At 35.3% G+C, this 16,680-nt stretch overlaps 1 protein-coding gene across 2 annotated transcripts in view; it reads right to left on the reverse strand.

Annotated features, from left to right (window-relative positions):
• Window positions 1–2,458: 2,458 nt before the first annotated feature.
• Window positions 2,459–16,680, reverse strand: part of DARS1 (aspartyl-tRNA synthetase 1) — a 67,480-nt gene continuing 53,258 nt past the window's right edge. For both annotated transcript variants that reach the window (XM_033420327.2, XM_004265448.3), the window contains exons 11-16: window positions 9,849–9,995; window positions 8,263–8,305; window positions 6,806–6,886; window positions 5,294–5,405; window positions 5,034–5,105; window positions 2,459–3,121 (exon numbers count right to left, since the gene is read on the reverse strand). In XM_033420327.2, the coding sequence (XP_033276218.1) occupies window positions 3,030–3,121; window positions 5,034–5,105; window positions 5,294–5,405; window positions 6,806–6,886; window positions 8,263–8,305; window positions 9,849–9,995 (547 nt within the window). In that variant the 3' untranslated portion in view covers window positions 2,459–3,029. The remainder of the gene's footprint in view (window positions 3,122–5,033; window positions 5,106–5,293; window positions 5,406–6,805; window positions 6,887–8,262; window positions 8,306–9,848; window positions 9,996–16,680) is intronic.

Raw genomic sequence — 16,680 nt, forward strand, 5'->3', positions numbered from 1 at the left:
GTGCCAGGTTTTGTTCTAAGAGTTTCATGCTTTTTAGTTCCCACAGTAGTCCCATAAGATAGGATTATGAAAATAAGGAAAGTTGAGGATAAGCAAGTTACCCAAGGTTACATAGCTAGTAAACAGCAAAATCAGGATCTTAACCCTAACCCTAATCCAAGTAGTATAGCCACAGAATCCATACTTTTTACTACTATGCTATCCTTCCTCGCATCTGGTTGTCTACTTTGAAAATACAAGACACTCAATAGAAACTATAGAACTAATAAGAGTTCAGGAATGTTGCTGCATAAAAAAAGTAAATAAAAACTGATAACCGATAGTGTTCTTATGCCTAACAATTTAAAAAAGAGAAAAACAAGGTCCCATTTCCAATAGAAAAAAAATGGTAAGGTTTTCTAGCATAAACGAAAAATTAAAAAGTAATTTATTTAATTTAATTAAGTAATTTATTTTTGGCTGTGCAGCGCAGCTTGTGGGATTTTACTTCCCTGACCAGGGATCGAATCTGGGCCCTGGGCAGTGAGAGCATGGAGTCCTAACCACTGGACTGCCAGGGAATTCCCAATTAAAAAGTAATTTTGAAAGATATTAAAGAACATCACAATTAAAGAAAAAATAACAAAAAAGGAAGGAATATACCATGTTCACTCATTAGTAGACTGAACAGATGAAAATTCCAAGTCTTTTCAAATTATTTATAAATTCAAGGTAACTCCATCAAAATCCCAGAATACACATATCAAATAAATCTGCAAAATACTAGACAATGTTTATAGAAACAAATATTTAGTTAAAATATAAAAACATGGAAAAGAGTTTTAAAAAACCCACTGAATTGATATAGTAGTTACACTAGGTAGGAAGGAATAGGATCAGGGTGGGTAAATGGGAAACCTTAACTGTATCCACTACTTTTTCTCTAAAAAAGAAAATAAAATATCTGAAGCAAATATGACAATGTTAAGATTTGATAAAGCCTGGTGGCAAGTATAGGGGTGTCCTTTTTATCATGCTCTAATCTGGTTGACATGTTTGAAATGCTTTATAAAAAAAAATTACATACAAAGATTACATCATTCTAAGATGTTATAAACCATTTATTTTGAAAGAAGCTATAATTCTATGAACTTGAGAAGACTAGCTCTAGGGCTGTTATTATTATACTATTTTGGGGCTTGGGGATTATGCAATACAGAAAAAATAGGTATAGTTCATTTTATTCTTGGTGTAGCTTAAATGTATTAAACACTTCTGGGGTGCCTACCAAACTCAAGATACTTTGGTAGGTTATGAAAGAAAGATATAAAAATTGAGTCTCTACTCTCAAAGAGCTCATAATCTAGATGGTGAAATAAATTAACTTTAAAAAATAATGGGCAGCTGCCCTGGTGGCACAGTGGTTGACAGTCTGCCTGCCAATGCAGGGGACATGGGTTCGAGCCCTGGTCTGGGAAGATCCCACATGCCGCAGAGCAACTAGGCCCGTGAGCCACAATTACTGAGCCTGCACGTCTGGAGCCTGTGCTCCGCAACAAGAAAGGCCGCGATAGTGAGAGGCCCGTGCACTCCGATGAAGAGTGGCCCCCGCTTGCCGCAACTAGAGAAAGCCCTCGCACAGAAACGAAGACCAACACAGCCATAAATAAATAAATAAATAAATAAATAAATTTAAAAAATAAAAAAAATAATGGGCAGATATTTATGATCCACGGGTAATGTTCTACCTTTCTGAACCTCTTACTTTTTTCTGTATTATTTTCCCTTTTCCTGTAGGAAATATCTGCATTACATTATTTTGTTCCTCACCATCATGTGTGGTTCACCATAAAATTAACATCAGCATCAACATATTTAAAACTCTAGAGGAAAAGTGTTTCTAACTGTAATTCTTAAACAGAAATTTCATTTGGGGAGGGAAGTGGGAGTGCATTTTAGTGACATTCACGAAATGCCAGTACCAGTTAAAAACAAAAACAAAATTCTGCAATATTTAAAAAAAAAAATTTTTTTTTGCGGTATGCAGGCCCCTCACTGTTGTGGCCTCTCCCGTTGCGGAGCACAGGCTCCAGACGCGCAGGCTCAGTGGCCATGGCTCACGGGCCTAGCCGCTCCGCAGCATGTGGGATCTTCCCAGACCGGGGCACGAACCCGTGTCCCCTGTATTGGCAGGCGGACTATCAACCACTGCGCCACCAGGGAAGCCCCTCTGCAGTATTTTTTAATCTATGTGAAATAAACTATTAAAGCAACCCAAGCTTTCAGCTTTAAGAACTGTATCCTTACACCCATCTGAATTTACCTCTTGATTAATACATGTTATGCATATATCAGTTTTCATTTGCTTTTAATCATTTACATAAACGGGATGTCTATTTTTTTTCTTCTCCCAAATTATAAATGCCAAGAACCAGTTATAAAATCACACTGCCATGAAGTTACACAGAAACAACTATAATTAGCTTTAAAATTTTATTGAAATTCAGGTTTAGATTATTTAACAATGTATTATATTGTATATTTTCTAACCAGTATTCTCACCTGCTTTACATTTCTGAGCACAATTTTTAAGAATTGATATTTTCTGCCTAATTTTCCATGATATGCCAATTATACATTCATTAAAATCTCAGATACTCCCCTAAAATTCTTACCTCAACGTCAGAATTTAAAAAAATAAGACCAAATATTGAAAATGTAAGACATTAATATTGTAGCCACTGCAATATAGAAAAGAAAATTTACACAACATTAACTGTTTAAAATTGCTGTTAACATTTATTGTAGTAAGGCAATATATGAACCTTTAACATAACAATATGAATTTTTCATTAAAATGTTCAACCATTTCCTACTGAAGCATGTCCAAAGTTATAAAAATCTTCTCTTTTAAAGTAACCTATACTGAATTAGTCCAAAAGTAATTGTGGCACTTTGGATAAGACATTTATTTTATTGCATATTTTAAGTACCTAAGGTACAGCCTGATTAATAGCAGGTACTGGAAAGAATAAAAAGCAACAGTTTCCTTAAGGAGTAAGTCGTTTGGGGTCACGGGGAAACATTGAGGTCTGACGAACATTGTGCAAGCCCAAAAACAGCATAGTCACTCGTTCCAACCCTGGAGAAAACAAAATAATCATTAATTCATTTTCTGAAAATCTCCCAGGGTCTTACCTATTGAAAACTACCAAAATAATATCACTGATCAACAAAATGCTTTTCCTTCTTAGGAAGAAAAATGACTTCTATTATTTTGAGTTTAAAATGGAATATTTTGGGTCTGATTCAGAAACAGATGATGCTGTATGTGGGAAGGACTAAATGAGATATTCTTAAGCTGTATGCATTCTGTGAAATGTGAACTACAAAAATCTATGTAAATATCCAAAATTTATGATCTAAACAAACAAAAAATATTTTATAAGCCTATTATTATGTTTTCAAATGAGACCAGATTTTAATTATGTAGTCCAGGCCATCACTGTAAGACGAAAGTCATAAACTTGTTCACGGAAATTTAATTTAACAGAAGTTACCAGAAATTTATTATAATTCAATACACATGAAACATGATGGTTCCTAGCATAAAAGACTCTGTACTAAATGTTTTGAATGCAGAAGAGTCTGATTTTGACATGTGACTTAAATACTATATTACTGACAAGAATTAAGAACAAGTATCACCTGGGAAACACAGCAAAACTAGCAAATGAAACATTTTGTGTGCAATATGATATATCTAGTTCACTGAATTGTAGCAGGCTAATACATCCCACAAAGAAGGCAAGGTCAAAGAATACTTTTATATATCAACAACTTTTAAGTTTAATACATTTAACATCTAAAGGTAATATAAATAAAAGAATTAATACTTATATTTCTATTCCTTACTCAAAAACATCTGCAGACGTAAATTTGAAACTTGTATTACAGTAACCTAACACTAATCAAAAAAAAAAAAAGAAATCACCATATCCCATCTTCCACTCAAATATTAATTAACAAAAATAGGTAGTATTTTGATAACCATTCAAGTGTCTTTCTTCACAAGTACGATGAAAATTTACATAGTCAGTTACAAAAGTCTGTAAAATATCATGCAAAATGTGCATCATTCAATATTCTAAGAGAAAATAGCCATAAATTTCCCATTGAAATTTAAACTATGTATATATTCAATGTAGCATTGTTTGTAATAACAAAAGGCTGGTAATACCCTATATTTCTATCAATAGGAAGCTGGTTAACAAGATTACCATGCACCCTTTCAATGGATTCTATGTAGTGATTAAAAATGAATGAAAAAGCTCAAGTATTGATAAGGAACAACTTACAAAATATAGTAAGTGAAAAATGCAAGGTATTGAATGGTTTATATAGTATACTATAATTTGTATAAAAAATGTATTTTAAAAAGTGCATGTAGCTTTGCATATTAAAGATTATCTTTGCAAAGGCAAAGAGGAAACTAGAAACAATAGTTTTCTGTAGGGAGGTGAATGTACACTCTTCTATATGCTTTGAATTTGAAATTTTTGTAAGTATATTACCTGTTTACCAAAACCCCCAAAGCAAACAATAGAAAACTTAAGAGTTTTTGATACGTACATCCAAAAGTTGAGTAAGTTAAATATTTACTCATTTTCAATCACAGAGCAGCATCTTACATATACTCTAGAAGTGGTTCTAAAAGCCAATGAAATGTTACATTTCAACAAAAACATTTAGCAGCAATCTGAACTAACCTGAGGGAGAGCTTTAATCTGGGCTAACCTGAATGAACTCATGGGTACAGAAAGAAAAGAGGATACTCAAAATCAAATTTTCATTTAGTCGTAACTCACTTAAAAAATTCTTATAATTCAAATTTGTATTACACTTAGCACTTGTGAACTTATTTGTAAGCAATAACAATATACAGAATTTACTTTTTGGAGTCTAATGCTGAAGAAATTTCGTTAGAACTGAATGAACACTTTGACAAATGAAATCTGGGTTGGAAATATTGTCATAATACAAAGAAATATTACCAATGCCTCCACCAGCATGAGGAGGGGCTCCAAAGCGGAAGGAATCAATGTATGCCTTAATTTTCTCCAAATCTACAAAACAAACATAAAAAAAAACCCACATAATTTATCATCTTATTTAGCTTAAAAAAATTGCAAAAGCAATTACTGTACAATGAAGATTAAAACAAATGACTGTTTCTGAAAATTCTTTAAAGGGTTTTAAAATTTATTGTTTTCAGAATATACATGGCCCTCCTCAATATATTTAAGTTGTTTACCAATTCCATGATGTAAGGCTCTCTCTGTTAGCAGCTGAGGATCATGTATTCTTTGAGCTCCTGACAGTATTTCTTCTCCTCTCATGAACATATCATAAGAGTTGGACAGTTTCTGCAGGAAAAACAAATAAAAAAATACCACTCAAGTGGCTATCACCCTATCACACATATGTGGAAAAACACCCTTTGTTGCATGAAGAGCAAGTCCATTTTTTCCTACAATTAATGATGGAACCTGCTCCAATAAACATGATTTGTTTCTCTAAAACAGGATTAAACTAGTGAGGGTTGAATAATAAGTTCTTCCTTGCCTCTATCAGATTTTATGTTCCCCTTCTCCCACACCTTCCAACAACAAATCAGAACATTATATCTTCTTTCAAGAAGTAGTGCTGATTCTTATTTCACTTTATCATCTGAAATTTTTTAAGTGTGATATGATTTTGAGATCACTTTTGGAACTTCAAATTATCAACAGGTGTTAGTCTTTTTAACTTTTAAAACGCCATTATTTTAAGGAAAGTAAATTGAACATCAATTTACCATAGCTCAAACTATTCCTTATCAGGTTTTAACTTCTTTCCTTGTCTTTCAATAAACCAATGGTTCTCAAAGTGTGATTCCTGGACTGGTAGCTTCAGTATTACCTTATCAGAAATACCAATTATCAAGCTCCACCCCAGACCAACTAATCAGAAAGTCTGGTGATGGGGCCCACCAATCTGTGGTTTAAAAGCCCTCCAAGTGGTTATGATGCCCACTAAAGTTGGGGAACCAGTGCAGAGGAAAAACAATGAAAAGCCAAAAGACATTATTTAGATTAACTACCAGGATAGAATGTGAATTCTTAGTTCAAGGTCAATAATAAAATGATTTGGTAAAGTCTTCAAATCTATTAATAGTATTTGTTGTTCATATAGTGTTACTTCCTCATATATCTTTAAAAATGACATGAGGAACTTCCCTGGTGGCACAGTGGTTAAGAATCTGCCTGTCAATGCAGGGGACACGGGTTCGAGCCCTGGTCCGGGAATATCCCACATGCCGCAGAGCAACTAAGCCTGTGTGCCACAACTACTGAGCACCTGCGCCACAACTACTGAAGCCCACACGCCTAGAGCCCGTGTTCTACAACAAGAGAAGCCACCACAATGAGAAGCCCATGCAATGCCACAAAGAGTAACCCCTGCTCGCTGCAACTAGAGAAAAGCCTGCACACAGCAAAGAAGACCCAACACAGCCCCCCACAAAAATAATAATAATAAATTAAAAAAAGAAACACATGAAAATTATTTTTAATACAGGTTCTGTGGACTAATTTTCTAGAATATTCAAATTTCACAGTATCATTTTGACCTGACTGACAGAAACTAGTAGCAATACATATAAAAACGTGTCCATCAAAACTGTAAGTTACTAATGAAAACCATTATCCCCATTGTACAACTTGACACAGTGACAATAAAGTTTTCCCTCTTCCCCCAAACAGGTTATTTAAAATCAATTACTTACAGGATTTCTTGGGTCAGGCATGGTATAGAAAGGTCTTACAGCCAATGGATATTTATCAAGAATATAAAAATCTGTATCATACTATAAAAAGAATAAATATGATTAAAACAGATTTTTAAGAAGTTTAATTAAAGTAAAAAGAAGGCTACCATTTCAATTAACTGTCTTTTTTTATACATGTTTTGTTCTTCAAAATTACTGTAATTACACTCTATATACAGTAACTATTCTGCTTCTTTCAAGTAACACCTGTATCCTACAGTATTTTGCCATGTTATAAATTCTTCCAATATACTTAATTTTTAGGAGTTGTTGACTATTCGATTATAGTTCAAATATGTATTTTTCGTTTTCTTTTTTTGGACATGTAGTATCTTTACAATTTCTCCTCCATTGAAAATTATGCTGTGATAAACTTCTTTGATTTTCATTTTTTTGCATTGCAATTCTAGCTCATTTAGTTTTTCAGATGCATTTTATAACTATTTTTGTTATATTATCCCAAATCTCATTGGGTTTTACAAAAACTACATTAAATCTATAAATTAAAAACTGACGTCTTTTACTATATTCATCTTAAAAAAACCTTGATTATTCCCCCCAGTAATTTAAATTTTCACTTAGATATCTAATATTTTAGATACGAATTTGGTAGTTTTCTTAGATGAAAACTACAACTGAAATAAATAACATTAACATGAAATTATGATACTTTTGTTAGAAAGAATATGTGACCTACATTTAGTTAAAAAGAAACCAGTCACGTTTCAACTGTTTTGATGTTAAACATTTTTCCTAAAACTGGAGCATAGAGAGAATGTCAACAGAGCTGACAAATTAGAAATGGCCCTACTGAAACATCATTTTAAAGGTATAAACTCAGTACTATGCAGTTTCACAAACAGGCTAGTTCCCCAGTCAGTTGAACAGTTTTGAGTGCAACCAGCAGGAGGAGCTCAAGGACTGTTTTTATTCAATTACACAATTTTCTTAATTTCTTTAAATATCACACTAAGTTTAGTTTTTCTCTTCTTTGGAATTTTAGAAAATGAGATAGGAAAGTAGCTTTCATGTACGAGGCATAAAGGAAATTCATTCACCCTCTAGTCCCATGAATTAGCAAGGGTAGTCAGGGAAGACCATTTCTAAATAATTTAAAATCATCTTGAGGTCCTCTCTAACTAATCTGACAATCAGACCTAGACATCACTTTAGAGGTACCTCAGTACAACTTATACAAAAATCAAATACTGAGCTAATCATACCATTTGGGCAAAGCCTGTCTGAGTACTTTTTATTTTCCTAAGAATTAAAAAAAATATATTATCCCCCTTGGTTTTTATTTATTCTGGAATATTACCATTCTAGGAAGATTAGCCCCCCTTGCAACTGTTCTCTAGTTCCAGGGTATGTTTCAAATTTATAAAAAGAAATCCAGCATGTACAAGAGTCCTTACCTTTTCCTTTACCAAACGACCCAACAGTTTTTCATTTGGTGTACTGAAAAAGAAACAGGAAATCAGATGTTTGAAGATCAAACAGCAACTTAAAAGAGTTTTAAGTTAATAAGGAACCTCTTCTATTTGAAGTTCTCAAAGGATAAAAAATTTAGCCAAAATACATAGTTGTCTATTCTGCTCCTTTTTAAAAAGGCAACTACTACTGGAAACCAGTTATGAGTGCACCTGGTACAGTTAGTAGGTGCTGCTCAATAATATTTAAACAAATAGAATTTAGCAATTCACTGATTCACAAATAGCATGGATGAAGTAGTTTCCTACAATTACAGATAATGAAAGTTTACCATACCAACATAGGCTTCTCTTGCCATTAAATGGTTCTACTTCAAAATGGTCTCTCCTTTTTTACTCTTTATCAAACATTTACAAAACAAAAATCAGTATTTCCAAGTAAAATGTAACAATGTATATATATAAACCAATTACATTTCTATAGCCAGGACTTTAATACTTTAAGTTCTATCCTATTTAAGAAAAATTTCCAAAATACTTACAAAAGTATTATCCAACTTAAAGTAATTATAGGATTTATGGTTTTCCTTAAAATGTCATCTAGCAATGTACAGGATGATTAAAACAATATATATACATATGTGTACACACAAACACATATATATTTGTTAAACAAATAAAGGTAAATGAAGGGTTTTGGGTGAAATATGTTTTTAAAAAAACCCTAAAAAAAAAAACCCTCCCTTCCTATATTGATATGAATTATTGTGTTGGCTTATATATTTTAACTTAAGAACCCTTGAATAAAACATAAGTAGACAGAAATCTCTAATCTTTATTAAACTATATAATTAATTTCAAAATTATAAATTGTTTGATCTGAATTTAGGTAATACAATACAGTTATATCAAAGATCAGGGACTTGTATAACTTTTAGAGACCTTTAAAAGTTTCATACCCTAATCCTGTATGGGGACAGATTTAGGCTGTTGTCTATACCTTCTAACACCACTGATTTAGAAAGAGAGTTCACATATTAGATGATAAAATCACAGGCAAAAGGCCCTATATTTTCTTTAAAGCATTACAAATATGAAGCAGGGGGAAAAATGCACAAAAATGGTGTTTATAAACAAAAATACTGAAGCTTAGGCAAACCACATTAAACATAACTTTTTTTTTTTTTTTTTTTTTTTTTGCTGTACGCGGGCCTCTCACTGTTGTGGCCTCTCCCATTGCGGAGCACAGGCTGCGGACGCGCAGGCTCAGTGGCCATGGCTCACGGGCCCAGCTGCTCCGCGGCATGTGGGATCTTCCCAGACCGGGGCACGAACCCGTGTCCCCTGCATCGGCAGGTGGACTCTCAACCACTACGCCACCAGGGAAGCCCTAAACATAACATTTTATTTCAGATCACACATTGAACAAAACAAGCATGATACTATATACCAAAATTAATAAAACTGAAGTTTATCAACTGGGTGAAAAAACCATCAGTCATCAATATATTTATTCTTTTGTATCTTAAATCTAATTACTAAAGTTTTAAAAATCACAAAGACAAACAAACCTTAGATCTTCTTCATCTCCCATTTCAATTCCAGCTTCCCTAAGCATAGCTAATGCTTCACAATACTCCAGTCTTAAAGTTGGCTCCAAAAATTTGAATGGCTCACATGGGAACTGTTTATTCACCGTCTGAATTTCAGTTTGAAACCTATTTGTACAATGATTAAGAGTTAATAAAAATGTGTGAAATAAATGTTTTCCCCACATGAGGTCACTGTGGCAATACATAAATGTAAAAAAATTTTTTAACCAATACTGGTGAAATAAGGAACATACAGCTTTTTTTCTTCCACACACTCAATACACATTTTTTTCTTAAACAAAGAAGCAACATTTTTAACATTTCATTGGAGTTATTATATGTGCAGTGATAAGGAAAGGACAACTTGAACAGGTTCTGGGGTAGAAACATGCCCTTTCCAGCTGAACCTGCTCATTGCCACAGATCTCCTAGCTGTCCCGGGAGCCTGTAGTCAAGAGGGCAGGTGACATGCACCCAAGAGCCTATATACTATTAGTTCCACGGTTCCACTGATAACAATTTTGAATTCAGAGACAACTCAAAAGGAAATGCTTTTAGAGCAAAGCTCTTTCATGTAAAATCAGCCTCAGTATAGAAATTGCCTCAGGGACTTTTAGGCTCTTCAGTAGTAGAAACAGCAGCTAAGAAAAAATATCTGATAGGTATTGAATATCTGTTCATGTCACATAAAATCATGCTTTGAAACAGTGTATGTACCAGAAAAAAACTGTTATCAAGAAATTAAGTTAAATAAGGAAATTTAAATACTTAAAAAATATTTAGCACCATTTCTCAATCTCATTTGTCATCACAGTGGCATTAAAGGATAAAAAACTTTTATAATTCATATCAGCTCACATTGTTAGAAACATAAAATACCCATTTTATGAGGCATTAAAAAATCTGACTTTTTAATACTTTAATAACACTTGTTATCATCAAGGAAGACCAAATTAATGAACACTTATCTTCCCCCATTCCCACTATACCATAAGTTTGTTTAGGAGAGTGCCTATTTCTTTCTCATTTTAATAATCACTATAGTATGTTTATTGTCTACCTTCTAAACAAGAGGCACAAGACAAATGTTCACTGCACTAAACTGCTGCTGTGGAAGATGCTAAGATTGAAAAGGTATATTTTTACTAAAGTATTTATGGATGAAATGATAGCTGAGGTTTGCTTCAAAATAAGAGGGCAGGGGGGAAATGGGTAAAACGAAATTGGCCATGGACTGACAATGGTTGAATTGGGTGATGAGTATATGGGGTTTCATTAGGCTAGTCTATCTACTTTTGTAAGAGATCTAGAATTTTCCATGATTAACAGAATTGAAAAAAGTATGTTTACATTCTATGAAAACAGTAGAAATAAAAACACTACTACTTCCTGATTAGTCTTAAAGTTTTAATGGAAGTAATAAACTTTAGCCATTGATTTATTCAAATCTTGATATAAGTAGGGTTAAGATGTCCCCAATAATTAATTTTTAAATTGCTTTGCTTTGGATATTAACCCCTATTCATGTTAATCAATGGTAATACAAAAATATGAGTATCAATATTTTAACACATTATTGACCGGAGATGTATTAATACATCTTTTGTTACCCATATGTCATTGACCAGAGACGTATCAATATGTTTTTAGAGAGTGATACAATTAACATCACCGTGCGAAGTTGTTAGAGCTTAAAATTGATCAAGGACAGCTTATGATTGTCATTATCATTCACATTTTGCTCCATTAGGTTTTTGTTCCAACCTTGTGTATATTATAAATGCAAGTTTATTACCATAAAATTTTCAAAAATGATACATCACAAAATTTTGAGTGAAGAAGAATTTTTCAGTGAATTTTATGCAGATACTTTTTCTGACTATCCGAGCGACATATATACTAGTGTCTCAGAAGACGACAGTTCTTCAGAATGTAGTTCTGATTTAGACGTGAATATCAGACCAACAAAAAGACAAAAAACCTTAGTGATTGATCCTAGTAAGGAAAATGAAAATGAAACTCAAGGTGCTAGAGAATGCTCCTTTGCTTCTACAGAAAAGTGGACTGAAGACAACATTTCATGAAAATTGTAACATTTTACAGATGTGTTAGATGTAACTATTAATGTAACAACACACAAAGTGTTGATGAAATAACAGAATTAATTTTTGGTAACAACTTTTTCAAGCTGGTTGCTTCTCAAACAAACTTGTATCGTACACAGAATGAAAAATCATATAAAAAGTATGATAAGGCTTTAAAATGGACAGATGTAACCAATAGTGACATGATGAAGTTTCTTGGATTAATAATTTTGATGGGACAAATAAGAAAGTCACACTGGAAAGAATATTGGTCGACTGATCCCTTACTTGAAACACCTGTCTTTCCAAAGATTATGACAAGAAGAAGGTTCGAACAAATAATGACATTTCTTCACTTTAACAATAACTCAGAAAGTCTACTTCCTGCAGACAGAATTTCAAAAGTTAAAACTTTTTTGGATTATTTTCTACCAAAATTTCAATTGATCTATATACCCAAACAAGAGCTATCACTTGAGGAGGCAATGATAAAGTGGATAGGACGACTCAGATTCAAAACCTATAATCACGGAAAACTTACAAAATATGGAACTTTGGTCAGGATGGTTAGCAAAAGTGAAACTGGATATATATGCAACCTTGCGATTTACATGGGTGAAGGAAAGAAACTGCAAGAAACTATTATCGGTCCTACAATCACCTTGGTTCATGGCACCATGTTTACCAAGACAATTATTAAAACAGTGTGTCCACATCTGAAATATTGTTGAAAAATAAAACCAGAGTTTGTGGGATTATAAGAGAGAATCGTGGTCTACCACACCAATTAAAGGAGAAATCTAAAAATCCACAGGGGGAGAAATGACATTCTTACGGACGGGAGAAGTGATTCTTCTTACGGAAAGACAAGAGGCTAGTCCACACAGTGACAACTATTCATGATGCCTACACAGCATCTACAGGAAAGGAAGACAGGAGGACTGGCCATTAGATAACTAAGCCCACCTGAATATTAGAGTAAAATAAATATATTAAAGGAGTTGATCAATCTGGTCAGTATCTGGCAAACTTCAATATCCTCTGGAAAACTCAAAAATGGTATAAGAAAGTGGGTTTCTATTTGAGTAATTGTGGTTTATTCAATGCATTTAAAATTAACTGTAGCATTAATGCACAGAATAAAATGACTTACAAGCAATTTTTGCTAGCAGTAGCTAGAGAATGGGTAAGTGACCATTCTGGTGAATATAGTGGCAGTCCTGTACCTGGTCTTTCTGTGGCATTTCTAAAAGAGCCCCCCACAAAGATCCACCTTGTTGACTATCAGGTAAAAGCACATATTCTAGAGGAAATAATACCCACAGGACTAAAAAAAAAATGCCGCCAGAAAGTGTAGAGACTGCTCTTCCAGGGGAAAGTGCAGTGAAACACAGTACATTTGTAATAGATGTTCTGTTCCCCTGCACAGAGTTGACTGCTATACTGCCTATCACACTCTAATGAAATATTAGAATGCTTTAGTAAGACATGTACAAAGTTTCAAATAAATACATTAAGTGCAGGGCTTCCCTGGTGGTAGAGTGGTTAAGAATCTGCCTACCAATGCAGGGGACTCGGGTTTGAACCCTGGTCCGGGAAGATCCCACACGCTGTGGAGCAACTAAGCCCGTGTGCCACAACTACTGAGCCTGCAAGCCACAGCTACTGAAGCCCGCACGCCTAGAGCCTATGTTCCGCAACAAGAGAAGCCACTGCAGTGAGAAGCCTGTGCACCACAACGAGGAGTAGCCCCTGCTTGCTGCAACTAGAGGAAGCCCGCGTGCAGCAACAAAGATCCAACTCAGCCAAAAATAAACAAATAAATAAATAAATTTATTAAAAAAATACATTAAGTGCAAAAAAAGTTGATATTTACTCAAACGTGGGTGTTTCAATATTCACTTACATAACAAATCGCTGGCCACAGGCGTTCGTTTCTGCAAAAATCCGAGTCAATGATGTGTTAAAATACATTTGTATATTCTTCTGTGAGAGATAAGTACTAATGATAAACAGGAGAGGGATAGGACAAAAGCCAGATAACCCAGTTTACAACTGACATAGAAACTTAAAATTCCTAAATGCTATATAGAAGACAGAAAGAAGACTTTTATTTCCAAGTTGCCATGTTAAGTCTACTGAGAAAGCCCAGTGATAATGGTGTCTGAATCTCTAATTTGTAAGTAGAGATTTGATTTTAATCCCAAGGGCCCAATTCATGCTTGGTCTGTTGTTACAAAAACCAAAGTGGAAATTTCATATTCCAATATTAAGTAGCGAAGATGTCAATACCTAAAATAAATGAGTTTCACAAACCTCCTTGAATTATAAATGTAAAAAGAAAATGAGAAAAGCTCTATTCCTTCATTATAGTTTCAAAAGATATTTTGTTTTATAGGGAAACATCTGTCGTTCTGTTGACTATCTGAATGAAAAGTTGCTTAAAATAAACTCTATTGAAATGTTTCAGAGAACAAAGGTTAAAAGAAAAGGCTGGGAGGACTGGCCAAGATCGTAGAGTAGGAAGACCTTGAATTCACCTCCTCCCATGGGCACACCAAAATAACTATTTACAGAGCGACTATTGATGAGAACAACCAGAAGACTAGCAGAAGAGATCTTCTACAACCAAAGATATAAAGAAGGAACCACAAAGAGATGGGTAGGAAGGGCAGAGATGTGGCATAGTCCACAACCATACTCCCAATGTAGGCAACCAACAAATAGGAGGATAATCACAACTGCAGAAATTCCCCCCAAGGAGTGAGAGGTCTGAGTCCTATATCGGGTTCCCCAGGCTGGGGATCCTGCACCAGGAAGACAAGCCCGCTAGAATGTCTGGCTTTGAAGGCCAGTGGGGCTTGCATTTGGGAGAACTGAAGCCCCCACGGGAAACAGAAAATCCACTTAAAGGGTGCATGTAAAATCTCACATGCTCTGAGACCTGGGGCAGAAGTGGTAATATGAAAGGAGACAGGGTCAGACCCACTTGCTGATCTTGGAGAGCCTCCTAAACAAGCAGAAGGCAACTGGGACTCACCCTGGGGACACAGTTGTTAGCAGCAGCCTTTTTTGGGAGCTCATTCTATCGTGAGGACACTGGTGCTGGCAAGCGCCATTTTGGAATCCTCCCTCTAGCCTGTTAGCGCATGGACCAGGCCCGGCCACCAGCCAGTCAGCACTAGTCCTGGGAAGCCCCAGGCCAAGCAGCCAACCACACAAGGATAAAGCCCCATCTACCAGCAGGCCAGTAGTAGCTGTAGACCCCTTTCCTCCCAAGCCCCCAGCCACCCTAGGATCTGGCCCTGCCCACAAGAGGGCCCAGGATTGGGCCCTGCCAAATAGTGGGCCAGCACCAGTCCTGGGACCTGTGCTGCCCACCAGTAACCAGCAGGCTCTGCACTAGGTAGCGCTTGGCAACCAACTGGGCTGGGGGCCAGCCAAGCCTACCAGCATGCCCACAGAAGTCAGCCCTGCCATAACAGAAGGGCCTACACAGCTCATACCGCAGGCACCCCCTAGAGCATATCGCTCTGGTGAACAGGGGTGAGTGTGTTGCTGGGCCCTATACGATGTCTCCTACATAGGGCCACTTCTCCAAGATCAGGAAACATAATCGACCTACCTAATACATAGAAATAAAAACAGAGAATCAGGCAAAATAAGGTGACACTGGAATATTTTCAAAACAAAGGAACAAGATAAAACCCCAGAAGAAGAGCTAAGTGAAGTGGAGATAAGCAATTTACCCAATAAAGAGTTCAAGGTAGGGAATTCCCTGGTGGTGGTCCAATGGTTAGGACTTGGTGCTTTGACTGCGGGGGCCTGGGTTCAATCCCTGGTTGGGGAGCTAAGATCTCATAAGCCATGCAGCGTGACAAAAAAAAAAAAAAAATCAAGGTAATGGTCATAAAGATGCTCAATTCACTTGAGAGAAGAATGGATAAACACAATGAGAAGTTTAACAGTTATTAAATATAAAGAAGAACCAAACAGAGATGAAGAATATAGTAACAAATAAATACACTAGAAGGAATCAACAGTAGATTAGTTGATACAGAGGAACAATTTAGTGAACTGGAAGACAAAGTAGTCTAAACCACTCAAGTTGAACAGAAAAAAAGAAAGAATTAAAAAAAAATGAGGACAGTTTAAGTGACCTCTGGGACAACATCAAGCAGACTAACATTCACATTATAGGGGTCCCAGAAGGAGAAAAAAGTGGCAGAGAATGCATTTGAAGACACAATAGCAGAAAACTTCCGTAACCTTGGAAAGGAAACAGATATCCAGGTCCACGAAGTACAGAGAGTCCCAAATAAGATCAACCCAAAGAGGTCCACACCAAGTCACAGTGTAATTAGGCAAAAATTAAAGATAGAGAATATTAAAAGCATCAAGGGAAAAGTAACTAGATACATACAAAGGAACTCCTATAAAACTGTCAGCTGACTTTTCAGCAGAAACTTTGTAGGCCAGAAGGGAATGGAACCATATATTTAAAGTAATTGAAGTTAATAAACCTACAATCAAGAATACTCTATCTGGCAAGGGAGGCTATCATTCAAATTTAAAGGAAAGATAAAGTGTTTTACAGACAAGCAAAAGCTAAGAGTCCAGCACCACAAAACTGGCTTTGTAAGAAATGTTAAAGGGACTTCTCAAATGGGGAAAGAAAGGCCACAACTAGGGAATTCTCTGGCGGTCCAATGGTTAAGACTCCACAC

The sequence above is a fragment of the Orcinus orca genome, chromosome 7 (genome assembly GCF_937001465.1).
Source record: "Orcinus orca chromosome 7, mOrcOrc1.1, whole genome shotgun sequence".
NCBI classification, from domain to species: Eukaryota; Metazoa; Chordata; class Mammalia; order Artiodactyla; family Delphinidae; genus Orcinus; species Orcinus orca.